The 17,891-nt window shown below is 41.4% G+C and overlaps 1 protein-coding gene across 2 annotated transcripts in view; it reads left to right on the forward strand.

Annotated features, from left to right (window-relative positions):
- Positions 1 to 17,891, forward strand: part of LOC124120343 (roundabout homolog 1-like) — a 60,894-nt gene that overhangs the window by 29,301 nt on the left and 13,702 nt on the right. For both annotated transcript variants that reach the window (XM_046483152.2, XM_046483153.2), the window contains exons 3-7: positions 12,421 to 12,624; positions 14,279 to 14,400; positions 15,180 to 15,330; positions 16,048 to 16,341; positions 16,878 to 16,999. In XM_046483152.2, the coding sequence (XP_046339108.2) occupies positions 12,421 to 12,624; positions 14,279 to 14,400; positions 15,180 to 15,330; positions 16,048 to 16,341; positions 16,878 to 16,999 (893 nt within the window). The remainder of the gene's footprint in view (positions 1 to 12,420; positions 12,625 to 14,278; positions 14,401 to 15,179; positions 15,331 to 16,047; positions 16,342 to 16,877; positions 17,000 to 17,891) is intronic.

Genomic DNA, 17,891 nt, shown 5'->3' on the forward strand with positions numbered 1-17,891 from the left:
GATGTACCTTTAATGTATATCTGGGATATTGCTATAATAGCTTCATTATTTCTATAATATAGCTTCAATATTTCTGTTGTATATCTGTAATATTGCTGTGTGACATACTGTTTCTGTGACACAGCTTTAATACAGATGTCAAAGTGCTGTGAAATAACGGTATTATTGCCTTGGCTACTTGCTGTGATATAGCATTACTGTGACTGTATTATAGCGATAGTATTGCCTTGACATAGAGACACTATTGCTGTGTTATAGAGACACTATTGCTGTGATATAGAGACACTATTACTGTGATATAGAGACACTATTGCTGTGATATACAGACACTATTGCTGTGAAATAGAAACACTATTGCTGTGATATAGAGATACTATTGCTGTGATATGTCGGTACTATTGCTGTGATATGTCGGTACTATTGCTGTGATGTAGCTGTGCCATTGCTGTGACATCTCGGTGCTATTGTCGGTACTATTGCTGTGATATGTCGGTGCTATTGCTGTGATATCTCGGTACTATTGCTGTGATGAAGCTGTGACATTGCTGTGACATCTCGGTACTATTGCTGTGACATGTCGGTACTATTGCTGTGATGTAGCTTTGCCATTGCTGTGACATCTCGGTACTATTGTCGGTACTATTGCTGTGATATGTCGGTGCTATTGCGGTGATATGTCGGTACTATTGCTGTGATGTAGCTGTGCCATTGCTATAATATTTCGGTACTATTGCTGTGATATCTCGGTACTATTGCTGTGATGAAGCTGTGACATTGCTGTAATATTTCGGTACTATTGCGGCGATATCTCGGTACTATTGCTGTGATGTAGCTGTGCCATTGCTGTGACATCTCGGTACTATTGTCGGTACTATTGCTGTGATATGTCGGTGCTATTGCGGTGATATGTCGGTACTATTGCTGTGATGTAGCTGTGCCATTGCTATAATATTTCGGTACCTTTGCTGTGATATCTCGGTACTATTGCTGTGATGAAGCTGTGACATTGCTGTAATATTTCGGTACTATTGCGGTGATATCTCGGTACTATTGCTGTGATGTAGCTGTGCCATTGCTGTGACATCTTGGTACTATTGTCGGTACTATTGCTGTGATATGTCGGTACTATTGCTATGATATGTCGGTACTATTGCTGTGATATGTCGGTACTATTGCGGTGATATGTCGGTACTATTGCTGTTATATCTCGGTACTATTGCTGTGATGAAGCTGTGATATTGCTGTGACATCTCGGTACTATTGCTGTGACATGTCGGTACTATTGCCGTGATATCTCGGTACTATTGCGGTGATATGTCGGTACTATTGCTGTGATGTAGCTGTGCCATTGCTATAATATTTCGGTACTATTGCTGTGATATCTCGGTACTATTGCTGTGATGAAGCTGTGACATTGCTGTAATATTTCGGTACTATTGCGGTGATATCTCGGTACTATTGCTGTGATGTAGCTGTGCCATTGCTGTGACATCTTGGTACTATTGTCGGTACTATTGCTGTGATATGTCGGTACTATTGCTATGATATGTCGGTACTATTGCTGTGATATGTCGGTACTATTGCCGTGATATCTCGGTACTATTGCTGCGATATATCGGTACTATTGCTGTGACATCTCGGTACTATTGCTGTGATATGTCGGTACTATTGCGGTGATATGTCGGTACTATTGCTGTTATATCTCGGTACTATTGCTGTGATGAAGCTGTGATATTGCTGTGACATCTCGGTACTATTGCTGTGACATGTCGGTACTATTGCTGTGATGTAGCTGTGTCATTGCTGTAATATTTCGGTACTACTGCGGTGATATGTCGGTACTATTGCTGTGATATCTCGTTACTATTGCTGTGATGAAGCTGTGACATTGCTGTGACATCTCGGTACTATTGCTGTGACATGTCGGTACTATTGCTGTGATGTAGCTGTGCCATTGCTGTAACATATCGGTACTATTGCTGTGATATGTCGGTACTATTACCGTGACATCTCGGTACTAATGCTGTGATATCTCCGTACTACTGCTGTGATATCTCGGTACTATTGCTGTGACATCTCGGTACTAATGCTGTGACATCTCGGTACTAATGCTGTGACATCTCGGTACTAATGCTGTGATATCTCGGTACTACTGCTGTGATATCTCGGTACTATTGCCGTGACACCTCGGTACTAATACTATGACATCTCGGTACTAATGCCGTGACATCTCGATACTAATGCTGTGATATCTCCGTACTACTGCCGTGATATCCTTGGTACTATTGCCGTGACACCTCGGTACTAATGCCGTGACATCTTCGTACTATTGCTGTAATATTTCCTTACTATTGCTGTGACATCTCGTTACTATTGCTGTGACATCTCGTTACTATTGCTGTGACATCTTGTTACTATTGCTGTGACATCTTGTTACTTTTGCTGTGACATCTTGTTACAATTGCTGTGACATCGCGGTACTATTGCTGCGATATCTCACTACTATTGCTGTGATATCTCGGTACTTTTGCTGTGACATCTCGGTACTAATGCTGTGACATCTCGGTACTAATGCTGTGACATCTCGTTACTATTGCTGGCATATTTCTTTACTATTGCTGTGACATCTCGTTACTATTGCTGTGACATCTCGTTACTATTGCTGTGACATCTTGTTACTATTGCTGTGACATCTCGATACTATAGCTGTGATATCTCGCTACTATTGCTGTGATATCTCGCTACTATTGTCGCGACCTCTCGGTACTAATGCCGTGACATCTCGGTACTAATGTCGTGACATCTCAGTACTAATGCTGTGACATCTCGGTACTAATGCTGTGAAATCTCGGTACTATTGCTATTATATCTCGGTACTAATGCTGTGACATCTCGGTACTATTGCTGTTATATCTCGGTACTAATGCTGTGACATCTCGGTACTAATGCTGTGATATCTCGGTACTACTGCTGTGATATCTCGGTACTATTGCTATTATATCTCGGTACTAATGCTGTGACATCTCGGTACTATTGCTATTATATCTCGGTACTAATGCTGTGACATCTCGGTACTATTGCTATTATATCTCGGTACTAATGCTGTGACATCTCGGTACTATTGCTGTTATATCTCGGTACTAATGCTGTGACATCTCGGTACTAATGCTGTGATATCTCCGTACTACTGCTATGATATCTTGGTACTATTGCCCTGACACCTCGGTACTAATGCTGTGACATCTTCGTACTATTGCTGTAATATTTCCTTACTATTGCTGTGAGATCTTGTTACTATTGCTGTGACATCTCGTTACTATTGCTGTGACATCTTGTTACTATTGCTTTGACATCTTGTGACTATTGCTCTGACATCTTGTTACTATTGGTGTGACATCTCGGTACTAATACTATGACATCTCGGTACTAATGCTGTGACATCTCGGTACTAATGCCGTGACATCTCGGTACTAATGTCGTGACATCTCGGTACTTATGCTGTGATATCTCCGTACTACTGCTGTGATATCTTGGTACTATTGCCGTGACACCTCGGTACTAATGCCGTGACATCTTCGTACTATTGCTGTAATATTTCCTTACTATTGCTGTGACATCTTATTACTATTGCTGTGACATCTTGTTACCATTGCTGTGACATCTTGTGACTATTGCTCTGACATCTTGTTACTATTGCTGTGACATCTCGGTACTATTGCTGTGATATCTAGGTACTATTGCTCTGATATCTCGGTACTATTGCCGTGACATCTCGGTACTAATGTTGTGACATCTCCGTACTAATGCTGTGACATCTCGTTACTTTTGCTGTGACATCTCGTTACTATTGCTGGCATATGTCCTTACTATTGATGTGACATCTCGTTACTATTGCTGTGACATCTCGTTACTATTGCTGTGACATCTTGTTACTATTGCTCTGACATCACGGTAGTATTGCTGTGATATCTCGCTACTATTGCCGTGACATCTCGATAATAATGCTGTGGCATCTCGGTACTATTGCTGTGACATCTCGTTACTAATGCTGTGACATCCCTTTACTATTGCTTGAATATTGCGGTACTAGTGTTGTGATATGGACGTACTATTGCTTTGACATCTCGTTACTATTGCTGTGACATCCCGTTACTATTGCTGTGACATCTTGTTACAATTGCTAGCATATCGCGGTACTAGTGTTGTGATATAGACGTACTATTGCTGTGACATCTCGTTACTATTAGTGTGACATCTCTTTACTATTGCTGTGACAACTCTTTAATATTGCTGTGACATCCCTTTACTATTGCTTGGATATTGCGGTACTAGTGTTGTGATATCGACGTACTATTGCTGGGACATCTTGTTACTATTGCTGTAACATCCCGTTACTATTGCTGTCACACCTTGTTACTATTGCTAGGATATTGCGGTACTGGTGTTGTGATAAAGACGTACTATTGCTGCGATATCTCGGTACTAATTTTGCTGTGACATAGCTGTGTTATTGCTGTGATGTAGCTGTGTCATTGCTGTGACATAGCTATGCTATTGCTGTGATATAGCGTTACGTTTGCTGTGACATAGCTGTGCTATTGCTGTGATGTAGCGTTACGTTTGCTGTGACATAGCTGTGCTATTGCTGTGATGTAGCTGTGTTATTGCTGTGATGTAGATGCGTTACGTTTGCTGTGACACATAGCGGATATGACACATGAACGAGCCATGTACTCAATGAGTAGCACTATGTCCGCATGGATCTCATCGAGTGAGTAATTCCATTGTGTTTTTCGAACGTTAGACGCCACGAATTGAAAACGATATATTTAGAACTCGTCCTCGACGTGGCTTGGCTTCCAATTGTCAGTTAATTCCACGAAATGACACTTGGTCGTTACACTTCATTTATGCACACTTTCACAGAACTATGTTTCTTTTCTTTTTACACACAAGTGAATGATCGTAAATCCTGTCTGAAAAATTATGTCGCCAGCTGGGCTTGATTTGTTTTAGGACGTGGAATAGCCGACCTTGGGTACGGCGACACATATTCTAAATTAGTCTTTGATAGACATTTAAAAGTTGGAAGAACATGAACACATGACCCTTTAAATTGTTGTTACGTAACAAAGAATAAATAAAGTTGTTAGCCATAAGAAAGTGTGATGGAATGGGCTGGATGTAGTTATAAGGCGCCCTAACAAGGAATAAATAAATTTGTCAGCCATCAAAAATTGTAATGTATTCAACGTCTGTTTTGTCGGGCGAAGCGGTAAGAAGAACATTGAAACGTCTTTACAAAACAATATACATGACAGAATGGTGAAATTAGCTCTTCAATATTTTTAAATATTCGTATTAGTATATCCCGTCACGAAGAGGCGCGAAGGATATAGGAACGGATTCCGTCCGTCCTCCCGTTCGTCCGTCCACTTCTTAACGTAGATAGATTTTTTTTAAACAATTTAGAAGAAAAATTTAGATAGAAAAATGAAATGCACACTGATGTTCCTGGTCATGATTGTATATGAGCTCGAAAATTGGTGTCTTAAATTCATTTTTAAAGAGTGACGGCCCTGACTCCACGCCTTCATGCCTTCATGCCTTCCAACGCAGTGCATGGTGTCTGCAATAGGGGCCAGTCTTCTCAGAAACTTCTGAAGTTACGGGAATAAAAGTTTGCATGCATCTCTAAGAGATATCAATAGTGATTGAGGCTGAAAATTGGTGCCATACTGTATGTTTGTTTTCCAGAGTTACGGTCCTTGGTTTATGTTTTTCATTTTTTGCATACATAGTTACGGCCCTTGAGCCATGTTATATTAATGTATTTAATGTACAGGATCTCCAATGGGGAAAGGCTTGGGGATATATAGGACTCTTTATTACAGTCAACATTAACTCCTCTTCTGTATGAACAAACAAAAGTCTAATGTGCCCCATGGCGGGGGATAGTGGTAATGCTGTTTTCTTGTCATCAAAGGCCTAGAAAATGGTGTGTTACATAATATTATTTAAAACGATGCTAATTCAACTAGATAAACCTTAACGAGAAACCTTTATTTTTTTCATTGGTAAATAGCCTTGTTCTCTGCTTTATTGAATTACACGACATGGGTACATGCGTGAAGCCCATTTGTGGTGTCCCCCACCGTGATATTGCGGGAATATTGCTAAAAGCGGCGTAAAACCATACTTACTCATTATTTAATTACACTCGTGTGTCACGCAAGGGCGACCCACACCATATACAACTGAAGTCTATTCATCTCCGTAAAGGCAACCACAGATGGTACCAGGCCTGTTTAAATACGACCGCCTCCGTGGTCTAGTGGTAGAGCGTCCGCCCGGAGAGCGGAAGGCCCAGGGTTTGATGCCAGGCCGCGTCATACCAAAATACGTTAAAAAATGGTACTTGTTGTTACCCTGTCTGGCACTCGGCATTAAGGGGCGAACACAAGGACTGGTCTACTGTGTCTGAGTGTTAAACTGCGACATGGTATCTCAGTGAACTAGCACTATAAACCGGCATCAATCCGGACCAGCACAAGCATCCACATACACACACACACGTGCATGCACGTCGCTTAGTAAGTGCAATAATCTTGGGAACGACGTTAAACCCCATTTCACCTCACCTCACCTCACCTGTTCAAATACAGGCTACAAGAATTCCTTGTTTATTTTACAAACAAATTCCATGAAAGAATGTTTTGTGAAATTGAAAAAGTAGGCTTGTGTTTTAAGTTGATGAAGATATTCGATCGTAGTTGTCGTTCGAAATGGAGCGGAGTTCGGCGATGACAGGCACAGTGGTGTAATTATGTTTGATTGCTGTGATATAGCGTTAGAATTTTTTATAACAAATGCTGTGACATATCGGTACTATTGCAGTGACATCTCGGTACTATTGCTGTGACATATCGGTACTATTGCAGTGTCATCTCGGTACTATTGCTGTGACATCTCGGTACTATTGCCGTGACATCTCGGTACTATTGCTGTGATATCTCGGTACTATTGCTGTGACATCTCCGTACTATTGCTGTGATATCTCGGTACTATTGCTGTGATATCTCGGTACTATTGCTGTGACATCTCGATACTATTGCAGTGACATCTGGGTACTATTGCTGTGTCAATTTCATGCTTTAATTTATCCAGATGTTGTTCTGATCGTGTATTCTAGTATGTATCTTACAATACTTCGTTCATCTTATCATCTCTTCTTGGATTGTATGGAAGCATATTTGTTTGATATTTAACGCCGCACCCGATCCCGTTAGTCACCTCGTCCGACAAGCATAGTCGCCTGTTACGCAAACATGGGTTGCTGAAAACCTATCCTACCCCGGGTATTCACGGGTCTGGAAGCATATTGACAGCGTTTATTCTAAGTTCGAAGCTAACCTATTTTTTAACGCTGTATCGGGAAGAATACAATAATCCAGTCGTTCAGAGAACACATATTGCTCTGACTGGAATGGTTTAGGCGTAGACAGTCGACCCAAAGAGTCGATGCTGTTTACAAAATCAGTCGTTTTAAGTACACACGAACCTATATTCGTAAACCTTGATTCCCACGCGTATAATGCCTAACTGGATCTGAATGTGGCCCTCGGCTATCGCGCCATGAGGTTAGCGAGCTCCTTCTGATCGCTCCCACCCAATAATGGACATCACACCGCTTCATCTGACATTTAAATCTCTTAGATCGCCTCACTGGTTCGAGATAGAGGAATGGAGACAGAGGAGGGTTAATACTTGTTTCGGATTGTGTGTAACAGCTAGACTCGTTATTAAGGTCGCAATGTGTGAAAGATGTGCCCAACTGGATCTGAATGTGGCCTATCGCTATCAAGCCAAGCGGTTAGCGCGTACGTGCTGATCGCTCTCACCCAATAATGGACATCACACCGCTTCATCTGACATTTAAATCTCTTAGATCGCCTCACTGGTTCGAGATAGAGGAATGGAGACAGAGGAGGGTTAATACTTGTTTCGGATTGTGTGTAACAGCTAGACTCGTTATTAAGGTCGCAATGTGTGAAAGACCCCCCGAAACACACACACACATTGAAATATATTTTGGACAATTTAGAAGAGGGGTGCTTTCCGTATGGTTTTTTTTATCGTCGTTTGGGGATATAGATGTTTGGGGGTAACTTAACAGAGTTGGGGGTCGTCAGATATGCATTTATTGTCAGCTTCCGATTCCTGTATGACTGAAACATTATAAGCCACAGTGCAACAACATATTTATGAGCACTTATAAAACCTCGGCGGAATATGAATCTACAACCGATATATTTGTGGTCGTTCCCTTCCGTCACACATGTCAAGTATGGTTTATTTGTTCTGTGTACATATTGTACCAAGTACGTTGTAAGTCCTGGGGGTAGATGTGTTATACATGTGCCCGTGAACCTGATATACACATCTAATTTCAATATATATGATACACCTTATCCATATTTGACTTATGGCCTGATGACATAAGTCTATGTTAAGCATGCGTATGTTGTAAGCATGTTTAAACATAAATTCTAAGCAGGTTTTGATTATGAAAATGTTGTGTTTAGGTGGCTGTGTATGTCCTTCATATTGACCAATCAGATTCCACCTCATCTCAAACAAGGGGCTGTCGGGTTGCCTAGTGGTTAAAGCGTTCGCTCGTCACGCCGAAGACCCGGGTTCGATTCCCGACATGGGTACAATGTGTGAAGCCCATTTCTGGTGTCCCCCGCCGTGATATTGGTGGAATATTGCTAAGAGCGGCGTAAAACCATACTCACTCACTCACTCATCTCAAAACAAAATGGCGGTCCCAGTCAAGACGATCTGAGCGATAGTTATAATTCATATTGCAATAAAACGTCTCTTAATTCGCGAAGTGCCTCAAATCACGTGTGCTGTACCAACCGTCATGTGACGTTATCTGATATACGGCTTGGGACGTGTTCCGGCATTCTAGCACGATTTTGACGAGCTGGTTGATGTTCTCACTCATAACATCAACTACAAAAACAATCCTGACCTGTTGCTTTGACATCCATACCTATGAATGCCTAGAACGTGTCATTAAATGACTTTAAGACAGACAGAACATTTACTTGACACAGTTCAGTTTGCCTACATAGCCGGGACAGGAGTAGAGGATGCCATACTCACACTGTTAAACAATATACAGTAAACTTCGGTTATAACGAACTCAAATGGACTACTAATTTTAATTCGTTATAACCGTAGTTCGTTATAAGCATATATACAACATATATACAGCAAGTGGCCGGGACCAAAAATTGAGTTCGTAATGTCCGTCAGTTCGTTATAAGCGTGTTCGTTATAAACGTATTTTACTGTATACAAACAAGTTAAAACTTCCAATACATTTGTACGAATCTAGTTTGTCGACATCCCCTGCTTTAACAACCATACAGGCTCGTCCGCTTATACAAAAAATATCAAACATGTTTGTAAATTCAACAATTTTTAAATGGATAGAATATTTTCTAATAATCAGAAGCACAATGTGTGACTGCAAGTGGTAGCAAACCATCTGTAACCTTCACATCTACGGGTGTCCCCCAAGGCAATCTCCTATTTTGTTTTCTTCATACACAAACGGTGGCACGGGTTGCCCAGTCGTCTAAGACGCCGCGATTCGCTGTGCAGAGTTGCGTCCCCTGGACACGCCAGAAACCTATGATTGTGGGTTCGAATCCCGGTTCACCCAGATTATGTTTCTAGGGTTGTCAGCACCATACACGTGCTCGTGGGTTTCACCGAAGTGGTAGACGTCTGAGACCTGCATCACTTCGGGCTTTCCTCCCACATTAAGCTGACACGCCGTGATATAAATGGAATAATGTTAAAAGCGGTATTAAACCCAACTCATTCACTCACGTAGAAAATGGAAAATTTAATCTTAGAATTATATGTAGACGGGGGTCCAACATAAAGACTCAACAGATAAATGTTCAAACAAAAACTCAGTTAATATGTGACAAGTGATATAACTGGAATACTGTAAAAAGCGGCGTTAAACCGAACTCACTCAATCACTCACTCATACACAAACGACTGGGTCTGTAATTGTAACAATTGTTTAACCGTCACGTTTGCAGATGACGCAGCGCTGGTCGGATTTGTAAAGCAGTTCAAAATTTCAAAATTAAATTTTGTCGAATGATGAAAGATACTCATCATACATTTTCCTCCTCTAAATGTTGAAAAGAGAAAGGAACCAATTTGGGAGTTTAAAAAAAGAAAGAATTCTGACGTTATTGATAACGAAAATATTGATTTGGTTGAACAATATAAATATTACGCTCAGCCACCGAGGCTTCCACAAAAATGAAAGTCCGGCAACTGTTAGTCTAGATCACGTACTTTGAGTACCCCTCTGACAAGTGTAAATTGGCATGACCCATGGCCGAAAGCTGTGAATACACAATGCCATTTAGAAAGAGGTCAAACGTAACAAATATTATATTTGGAATAACACTTTCTTAGTGAAGTGTGGCTGAGTGGGTTCAATCGCTGACTTTGTGTGCTGGCGATTAGGTGCCTCACTCTGGCAAGTGTGGGTTCGAATCCCGGACGGGACTCAACCCCCAAAAAGTATGAGAATCTGTACTTCACTAAGAAAGTGTTATCCCAAATATAATATTTGTTACGTTTGACCTCTTTCTAAATGGCATTGTGTATTAATATAAATATTATTAATTCAAAACTCACTTGGAATGCCAACACGGAGCATATTCATAAAAAAGGTCGAAATCTTTTGTTTGTCATACGCCGTCATAAGTATCTTAAACTTGATAATACAATTCTCTCTGTGTTTTATGAAACATTTATTCAAAGCATATTGGTCTTTAATGTCCACTGGTGATATGGGAGCCTGTCGGTTCAGTAATAAAAAAATCAGGAACCAACTTTCAAAAGATCGGCGATATTAATGAGCCGCCAATTGTCCAAAGGGCGCCTAAGATACTATGTGACAGAAGTCATATATTTTATTCAGAATATCAGTTTCTGCCTCCTAGGCGCCGACTACGCCTGGCGATGCTGAAAACTAACAGGACCCGGATGTCCATTCATATCAGCCAGAATTAGTCTTTTGAATGATTATCCGTTCATAATATATATAAGGGGCGGTCGGGTAGCCTAGTGGTTAAAGCGTTCGCTCGTCACGCCGAAGACCCGGGTTCGATTCCCGACATGGGTACAATATGTGAAGCCCATTTCTGGTGTCCCCCGCCGTGATATTGCTGGAATAGTGCTAAAAGCGGCGTAAAACCATACTCACTAACTCACTCACTCATAATATATAACAGTTCGCTGTATACAAATCCTATCCTGCAGTTATACCTTAATCTCACCCCCTTTTTGAAAATCGGGTGATATTGCGATCAGCATGTCAGTCGTCCGTTTTCCGTTTTCCGTTTCCGGAGCAGAAAAAAAGTAACTAAAAAACCGTTAAATATTTTTGGTTGATATACCGACCAGAGGGTATCTCATCTCCATAAAATATGTATAAGTTTAAGAACCATTCTACGTCCTCACTGTCATTATGTTAAATTTACGACGCCGTGTTTACCTGTGGTTATATTAGTGTCTTATTTTCTTCTGTACATATTTTAATGTCATATATTTGTTTTCTTATTTTAGGGCTAATCAACTGTGCAATATGAATTTCCCTTGGATTAATAAATATATTTATCGTCCAAAACTGGCTCCCACAGGAGATATCGCTTGGGTGAGATCAAGCGATATCTACACTGTAGATATCGCTGCAATGAAATTGCATCACAATGCTTTGCAGACCATTGTGACGCCATTGTTACCATGACGTCACAAACAAATGACATCACTAAGCTGTAAGCAGTACTTTTTACACTTAAGACACTGCTAATTACTGTCTACAAACTGAACAAGTTGGAAGAATGATGTTGGATGATAAATAAAATCTCACCCTCGTGTCTTTTGATATCAAATATATCAACACTCGTTGATAAAAGGGGAAAAATCCTCGGCGAGCCTCGGAGTTTTCCCACTTTTATCAACTCGTGTTGATGTATTTGATATCAAAAGACACTTGGGTGAGATTCTCTTTTATCATATCTTAGCTAACCTTACTAAAGTAGGGAGTTACCTCACCACTTGTCGTGAATAAAACGGACAAAATCCATTTCTATAATAATAAGAAATCTCTGCAAAAGCAGAGCCCACCGTGCTATTCCGACTATGTCATAAGCATGTGCTTATGAAACACTATCAAACACTGATGATACCAGGTGTTCGCGAAAAGGTGAGCGTACCCTGCCCTACTTGGTGACTCCCAGCACAAACACATGCAAAGCCAAGACAAATTGTTCAACTGACGAATGCAATCGTCCCTTTGCTCTGTTCCAGGTGCAAAGAACGTCATTTGGTCCCGTGGGGTAGCGTTCATATCGATGAACCACATGATCATTGGTGGTGATGTCAACCGGATGAAGATAACGGGGAAATATAACCTCAACATCCTCAACGTTACACAGGAGGACGAGGGGGGATACGTGTGTCAGGTCACATCCACCCCACCTTTGATACAAACGTCATTCATCAACATCACAGGTAAGAATCCTGACACAGCAAAGGGGCATAACTCCCCTCAGCTAGTTGTGACGTCTCAGTGGTCTGAATGCTTGTTTCACACTAATGTTAATGTGTTTTGTACGTCTGTTGTTACACTAAACAACAAAACAAGCAAAACACAAACATTCCAATCACTCGGACGTCCCATCCAGCCATGAGTGTTACGTCCCTTAGCTGTGTCAGGATCTGGTAATAGTGGGTTTGAATCACAGATTTACCTGATTATTTTCCATGGTTGTCAACATTGTGAAATATACGTCCAGAACATGCCCGATTTGAGGATCGAGGCTGTACACATTAAACTGCCAAGTGATGATGTTCATAGCGGAGATAAGCCAAAGTCGATAAAAAAAAGTCCTGACTGCCGGAACGTGGGTCATCAAACTGCTTCAAGTGTAGTTGTCCTGATTGTGTGGTTGTCGTTCCAATGATGTTCCACGATGTGCAGTAAATGCTCCTATAATATATTTTTTGTACGTAAGAGGAAGGAATCAGGGGAATCTCACCTTAAACCTTCGAAAACTAAACTTGCTTGGGCGTTTCGGATATTGTTGTTAAAGGGTCTGACTGTATGAAAGAAATATCTGTGTTATTTTCAAGTGGGCACCATGGTAATATTTTAAAGTCGGCAAATGTATTATAAGAACTGAATTTCACTTTGTGAGTTCATTAGAGTATGAACCTTCATAGAGTGAGGGCCAAACTGTATGAACGTCGGAGCTTTATAACGCTATTTTATACCTCGAGGAATGTATGACACATTTTCATTTAGTAGTGTGACTTCATTTTACACCGACAGCCATACAACAACCAGCTGTAACGAGGAATAAAATAATTCATCATAAGGAGAGGTTACATGAGTGTATGCATGCTTAACTTGCTCTTTTGTAGTTTGGTTACAACAAATATTCAATATATTGACAATATATTCCAATAACATCATCATCTGATGAGAAAGGGCTCTTAAGAACTATCTCAGTAAGTCAGTCACAGTGACAGCGCGTCGTAATACTTTTACATCAAATACGAGACGTCACAATGGCCGACACGATAAACGTGACGGGAGAGATTTCCGATTTTGTTCATGAACCTGTGGCGATTGCAAATGTTAGTCATCATAGAACAATCGGCCGATCATTAAAAGGTGTTTGTAAACATGTTTCAAACATATCCTGAGGTAATTTGATAGATAGCTGTAGACACGAGTCCACAGGCCCAGTTTTAATGTGCATTTCTCCGTTTTGTTCACTAGGATGGGTCGTATTCTTGAGGCTATATATTCCTGAACTGGCAGTCTCGGTCAGACTTTCCCAACTTATCCCAGTATATGCTAAAACGAAAGTTCAAGATTAAAGATGTAAATGGACAGAAACAACGCTTTTCTATTTTTTATTGTTTTTATTTATTCCCAGGGGTTTCCCCAGGAATAAGGAAATAGTGAGTCAGTGTCAACGTCATTTCAAGAATACAATCTCGTGAAAAACGCTTGAACGTAAAAATGTCTTCAAACATTTAAGAACGTCAGTTTCGCGGTCAAGTGATAGACCTCTCGTCAAATGGAAAAGCCGCATTTTGTGTCAAGTTCACATTAACAAGTTAGTAATTGTTGAATATGAGGTATTGTCTCTTCCAGTACCATCCAGTGTGGAGATGTTGAATAAAACAGTTGACATCGAGGCAACACTGAAGGATAACGTCACGCTGACGTGCGCCGCCACGGGCAAACCCACGCCCACGATTGTGTGGTCACGAGAGGTGAGAAAATCACAAACTCAACCTCCTTTTATCATTGCAAGATCCTAACACTTATAATGCTCAACCTGTCTGTATTTTTATATTCTGCACTCAAAGACTCACACAAGTGGCCCATGCGTATTGAATAAAACAAATTGAATTGTGAAATTGATCAAGGATGACCCAAATACTTCGTGACGTTAATGAAGAAAAGCTTTTTTTGTGATTGTTCATTTATGTTCCGACTGTGCCTTAGGGGGTGGGATGGTTTGGTAAGGCAAAGCATGACATTGTATCGTGTAGGTAGAGTGGGAACGCAAATCCAAATATTATTATTTCGATCATTGATCATTTCCATCATCATTGTTGTTTACAAACAGATCTTATTATTGTCGATGCGATACCAGATAGTCTTTTACATGTGATGTTGCACACAAAAAAAATCTTTTCTCTGTTTTTTGTTCGGAACCTGATTTCATACAGTGCTGGCTGACCTCTCTTTTTTATAATCTGGTTTCGTAAAATACAAGTTTTTTACATTCCACATGTTTGGTGCAGTGCTAGGTGCAGGTCAAACATGAAATCATTTCTTTGAGGGGTGCTTCCGGGGGTGGGGGTGGGGTGGGGTGGGGTAGGACATCCTTACCCGTTCCCGAACACCTGGTGTCATCACTGATTTTCAGTGGCCCATTCATATAGTTTTCACCCCTATTTTGACCTTCACGGCAAATGGTATCTGGAAATCGGTGCGTCATCAAGATTGGTTATTCTCTTGCACTAACGTTGTATTTTTACTTCAGGACGCGACCCTCCCCGGAGGTAAGAAGGAAATGAAGGGGGACACCCTCACCCTCACGGGTCTCAAGTACAGCCATGGGGGCGTCTACAAATGCACGGCCTTCAACGGCGTGGGCGAACCGGATGAGGACTCCGTCAGGGTGGATGTTTTCTGTTAGTGTAGTAAGCTTGTGTAGATGTTTGTGGTCGCCCCTTGTTGATTCATGGTTATGCTTGTCGTGTTGACTAAATGGATCAGGCTCGTTGACTCTGTTGATGGCGTGTCATCGTACCCCTCTCTGCCACGTCGAACGTTGTTCATGATATCAACCTCTGGTTTGTCTGGTCCAGACTCGATTATTTCCAGGCCGCTGTTACATGGCTGGAATATTGCTGAGTGCAGTGTTATACAACAAACAAACAAACAAACAGGAGAAGGTTAATGACTGTCAGTTTGGTGCTGTGTGTGGACTGGCTGATTGTGGGGCATCGTACTTCGACGATCGTGATCGTGGGTCATGTTAATAGTATTTATCACCTAAAGGTGTGTGTTATCGATCTAACAAACCAATAATATAAATGTGATATGATCTGATAAATAAGCGCATGACGTCACCTAGCAAACTACTTTCAATCACCATACATCAATACAATGTCTTCGTTCTGGACAAATTCTTGACTAACGTTCCCAATAGGCGACAACAATTGCTGTAAGTCATGTGTCACTATATCATGTATTGAGCGGTTCTCTCAAAAGTATTGACGTGTTTAAAAACAAACAGTCAAGGAAGCATAAACGAAAGATGGAAATAACATTCATTAAAAATCATCTGATAAATGATATCATCTGAGAGCAAACCAAGAATACACAATATTTGTCTTTGGAAACAGATCCACCGACGATTCACACCAAGTCCAAGACACTTCACACGGGTCCTGGATTTTCAGCCAAGATTCCCTGCATCGCCAGTGGACAGCCTAAACCCTCAATAGAGTGGAGACACAATGACACCGTGATTAACCTGAGGGACCTACCAGAGAACAAGAAAATGTTGTTGGTAGAGAAAGGCTTTAAGATAGACTACAGTCTGGAGATCAAGGGCATAGAAGACAGCGACCTTGGTTCCTACTCCTGCAGAGTCACGAATAACAAGGGATCTGACACGGTGAAGATTATGGTAACAGGTATTGTCAATGCTTGTCCACTGGGGCTGACTACAGAAGGTGTTTGTAAGGCTATCTCCCAAGTGTTAGGCAGCCAGGTCTTCCAAAGGGGAGAAGGGCATACCAATCGGCCACAACTATAATGCTTCAGTCCTAATTTCTCAGTTTGATTGCTGTCGTGTGAGGAGAGCTTTCCTGAAATTGATGCTGGCCTAAGTAGTTACTGAACAAGACACCAAAGTATCTTAACATGTGTATGCGTGTGTGTGTCTTTATGCCCTGAGCTGATGATGATCCTAACCAGCTGTACCAGGATCACCCAAACCCACTTTGCTGCATTTTTTATTTTAATCTGTAAATAATAAAAATAATCATCATCATCATCATCATCTATAAATAATATAATTTGTAAATACTACTACTACCAATAATAATAATCATGATGATGATGATGATGATGATGATGATGATGATCAGTGTACATCATGTAAGCGACCAAGGGAGCACACCCAACCCGTCGGTACTGGAAGGTCTGACATCCATTCCTTATGTTTCAGCGTTACCTGGCAAAGTTGAGATCAGCAGCCCAGCCGCTGGCAACTTCTCCACTGTGTACAGTCTATCCTGGTCGGTGACATCACCAGTCAAGCCCGAGACGTACAAACTGATGTATAGAGAGGTAACAGTAGCGACCCGGACACTGTCGGGATTCCTGCAATACTAAGTACCCACTACTCTGGCTAATTGGTCGAACTGCTCTTCCCGTTTGTGGTGCAAAGTATGTCACTATCGACCCGTGAGCGAGCGCTAATATTACCGTAACTTAATATTTAACGACGTCATCTGTAAACTAATTCAGCATCGTCACATTTCCAGTTATGAGTGAGTAAGTGAGTGAGTGAGTATGGTTTTACGCCGCTTTTAGCAATATCCCAGCAATATCACGGCGGGGGACATCTGAAATGGGCTTCCTTCGCTGGTCAATTGTCATGTTTTCAGATAAGTCCCAAGTCACTTCGTACTTCCTTGATAGGCGTGTTCGTGTCTGGCGACGTCGAAATTAACGTCAAGCCAACGTCAACCTGAGACGGCATGACAGATTTGGCGGTGGATCAGTTATGGTGTGGGGTATCACTGTGACTGACCGAACCCCACACCAAATTGTGCAAGGAAGGTCACTGGACTGTATTAACGGGACAACATACTGACACTCTTTGTTGCCCCGTTTGCAAGGCAAGTGGGTCGACGTTTTGTCTTTCATGACAACGCCGTAGCTCAGATCCATACAATGTCACGACAAAAATGAGCCCAGACCTTTCCCCCATTGAACACGCCCGGGACATGACAGCGAGACGTATGCGTCAACAATGCCATGTCACGTCAGCCTAGTAACAGGATCCTTGGGTCATCGAAGTCGCTTAAGCTCCTTTCAGTGATCTATCATCTCTACGCGTAATGTCATTGTGTAAGCCCGTGATGTTGAGAGTTTTCAATATTTGTTAGCGAAACTGGCTCTCGCAGTACATGTACACACGCTTTGCTAATAAACACTGTGTAATACCAGCTTATAA

The sequence above is a fragment of the Haliotis rufescens genome, unplaced genomic scaffold (assembly GCF_023055435.1).
Source record: "Haliotis rufescens isolate VD_foot unplaced genomic scaffold, xgHalRufe1.0.p SCAF_18, whole genome shotgun sequence".
In the NCBI taxonomy this organism is placed as follows: domain Eukaryota; kingdom Metazoa; phylum Mollusca; class Gastropoda; order Lepetellida; family Haliotidae; genus Haliotis; species Haliotis rufescens.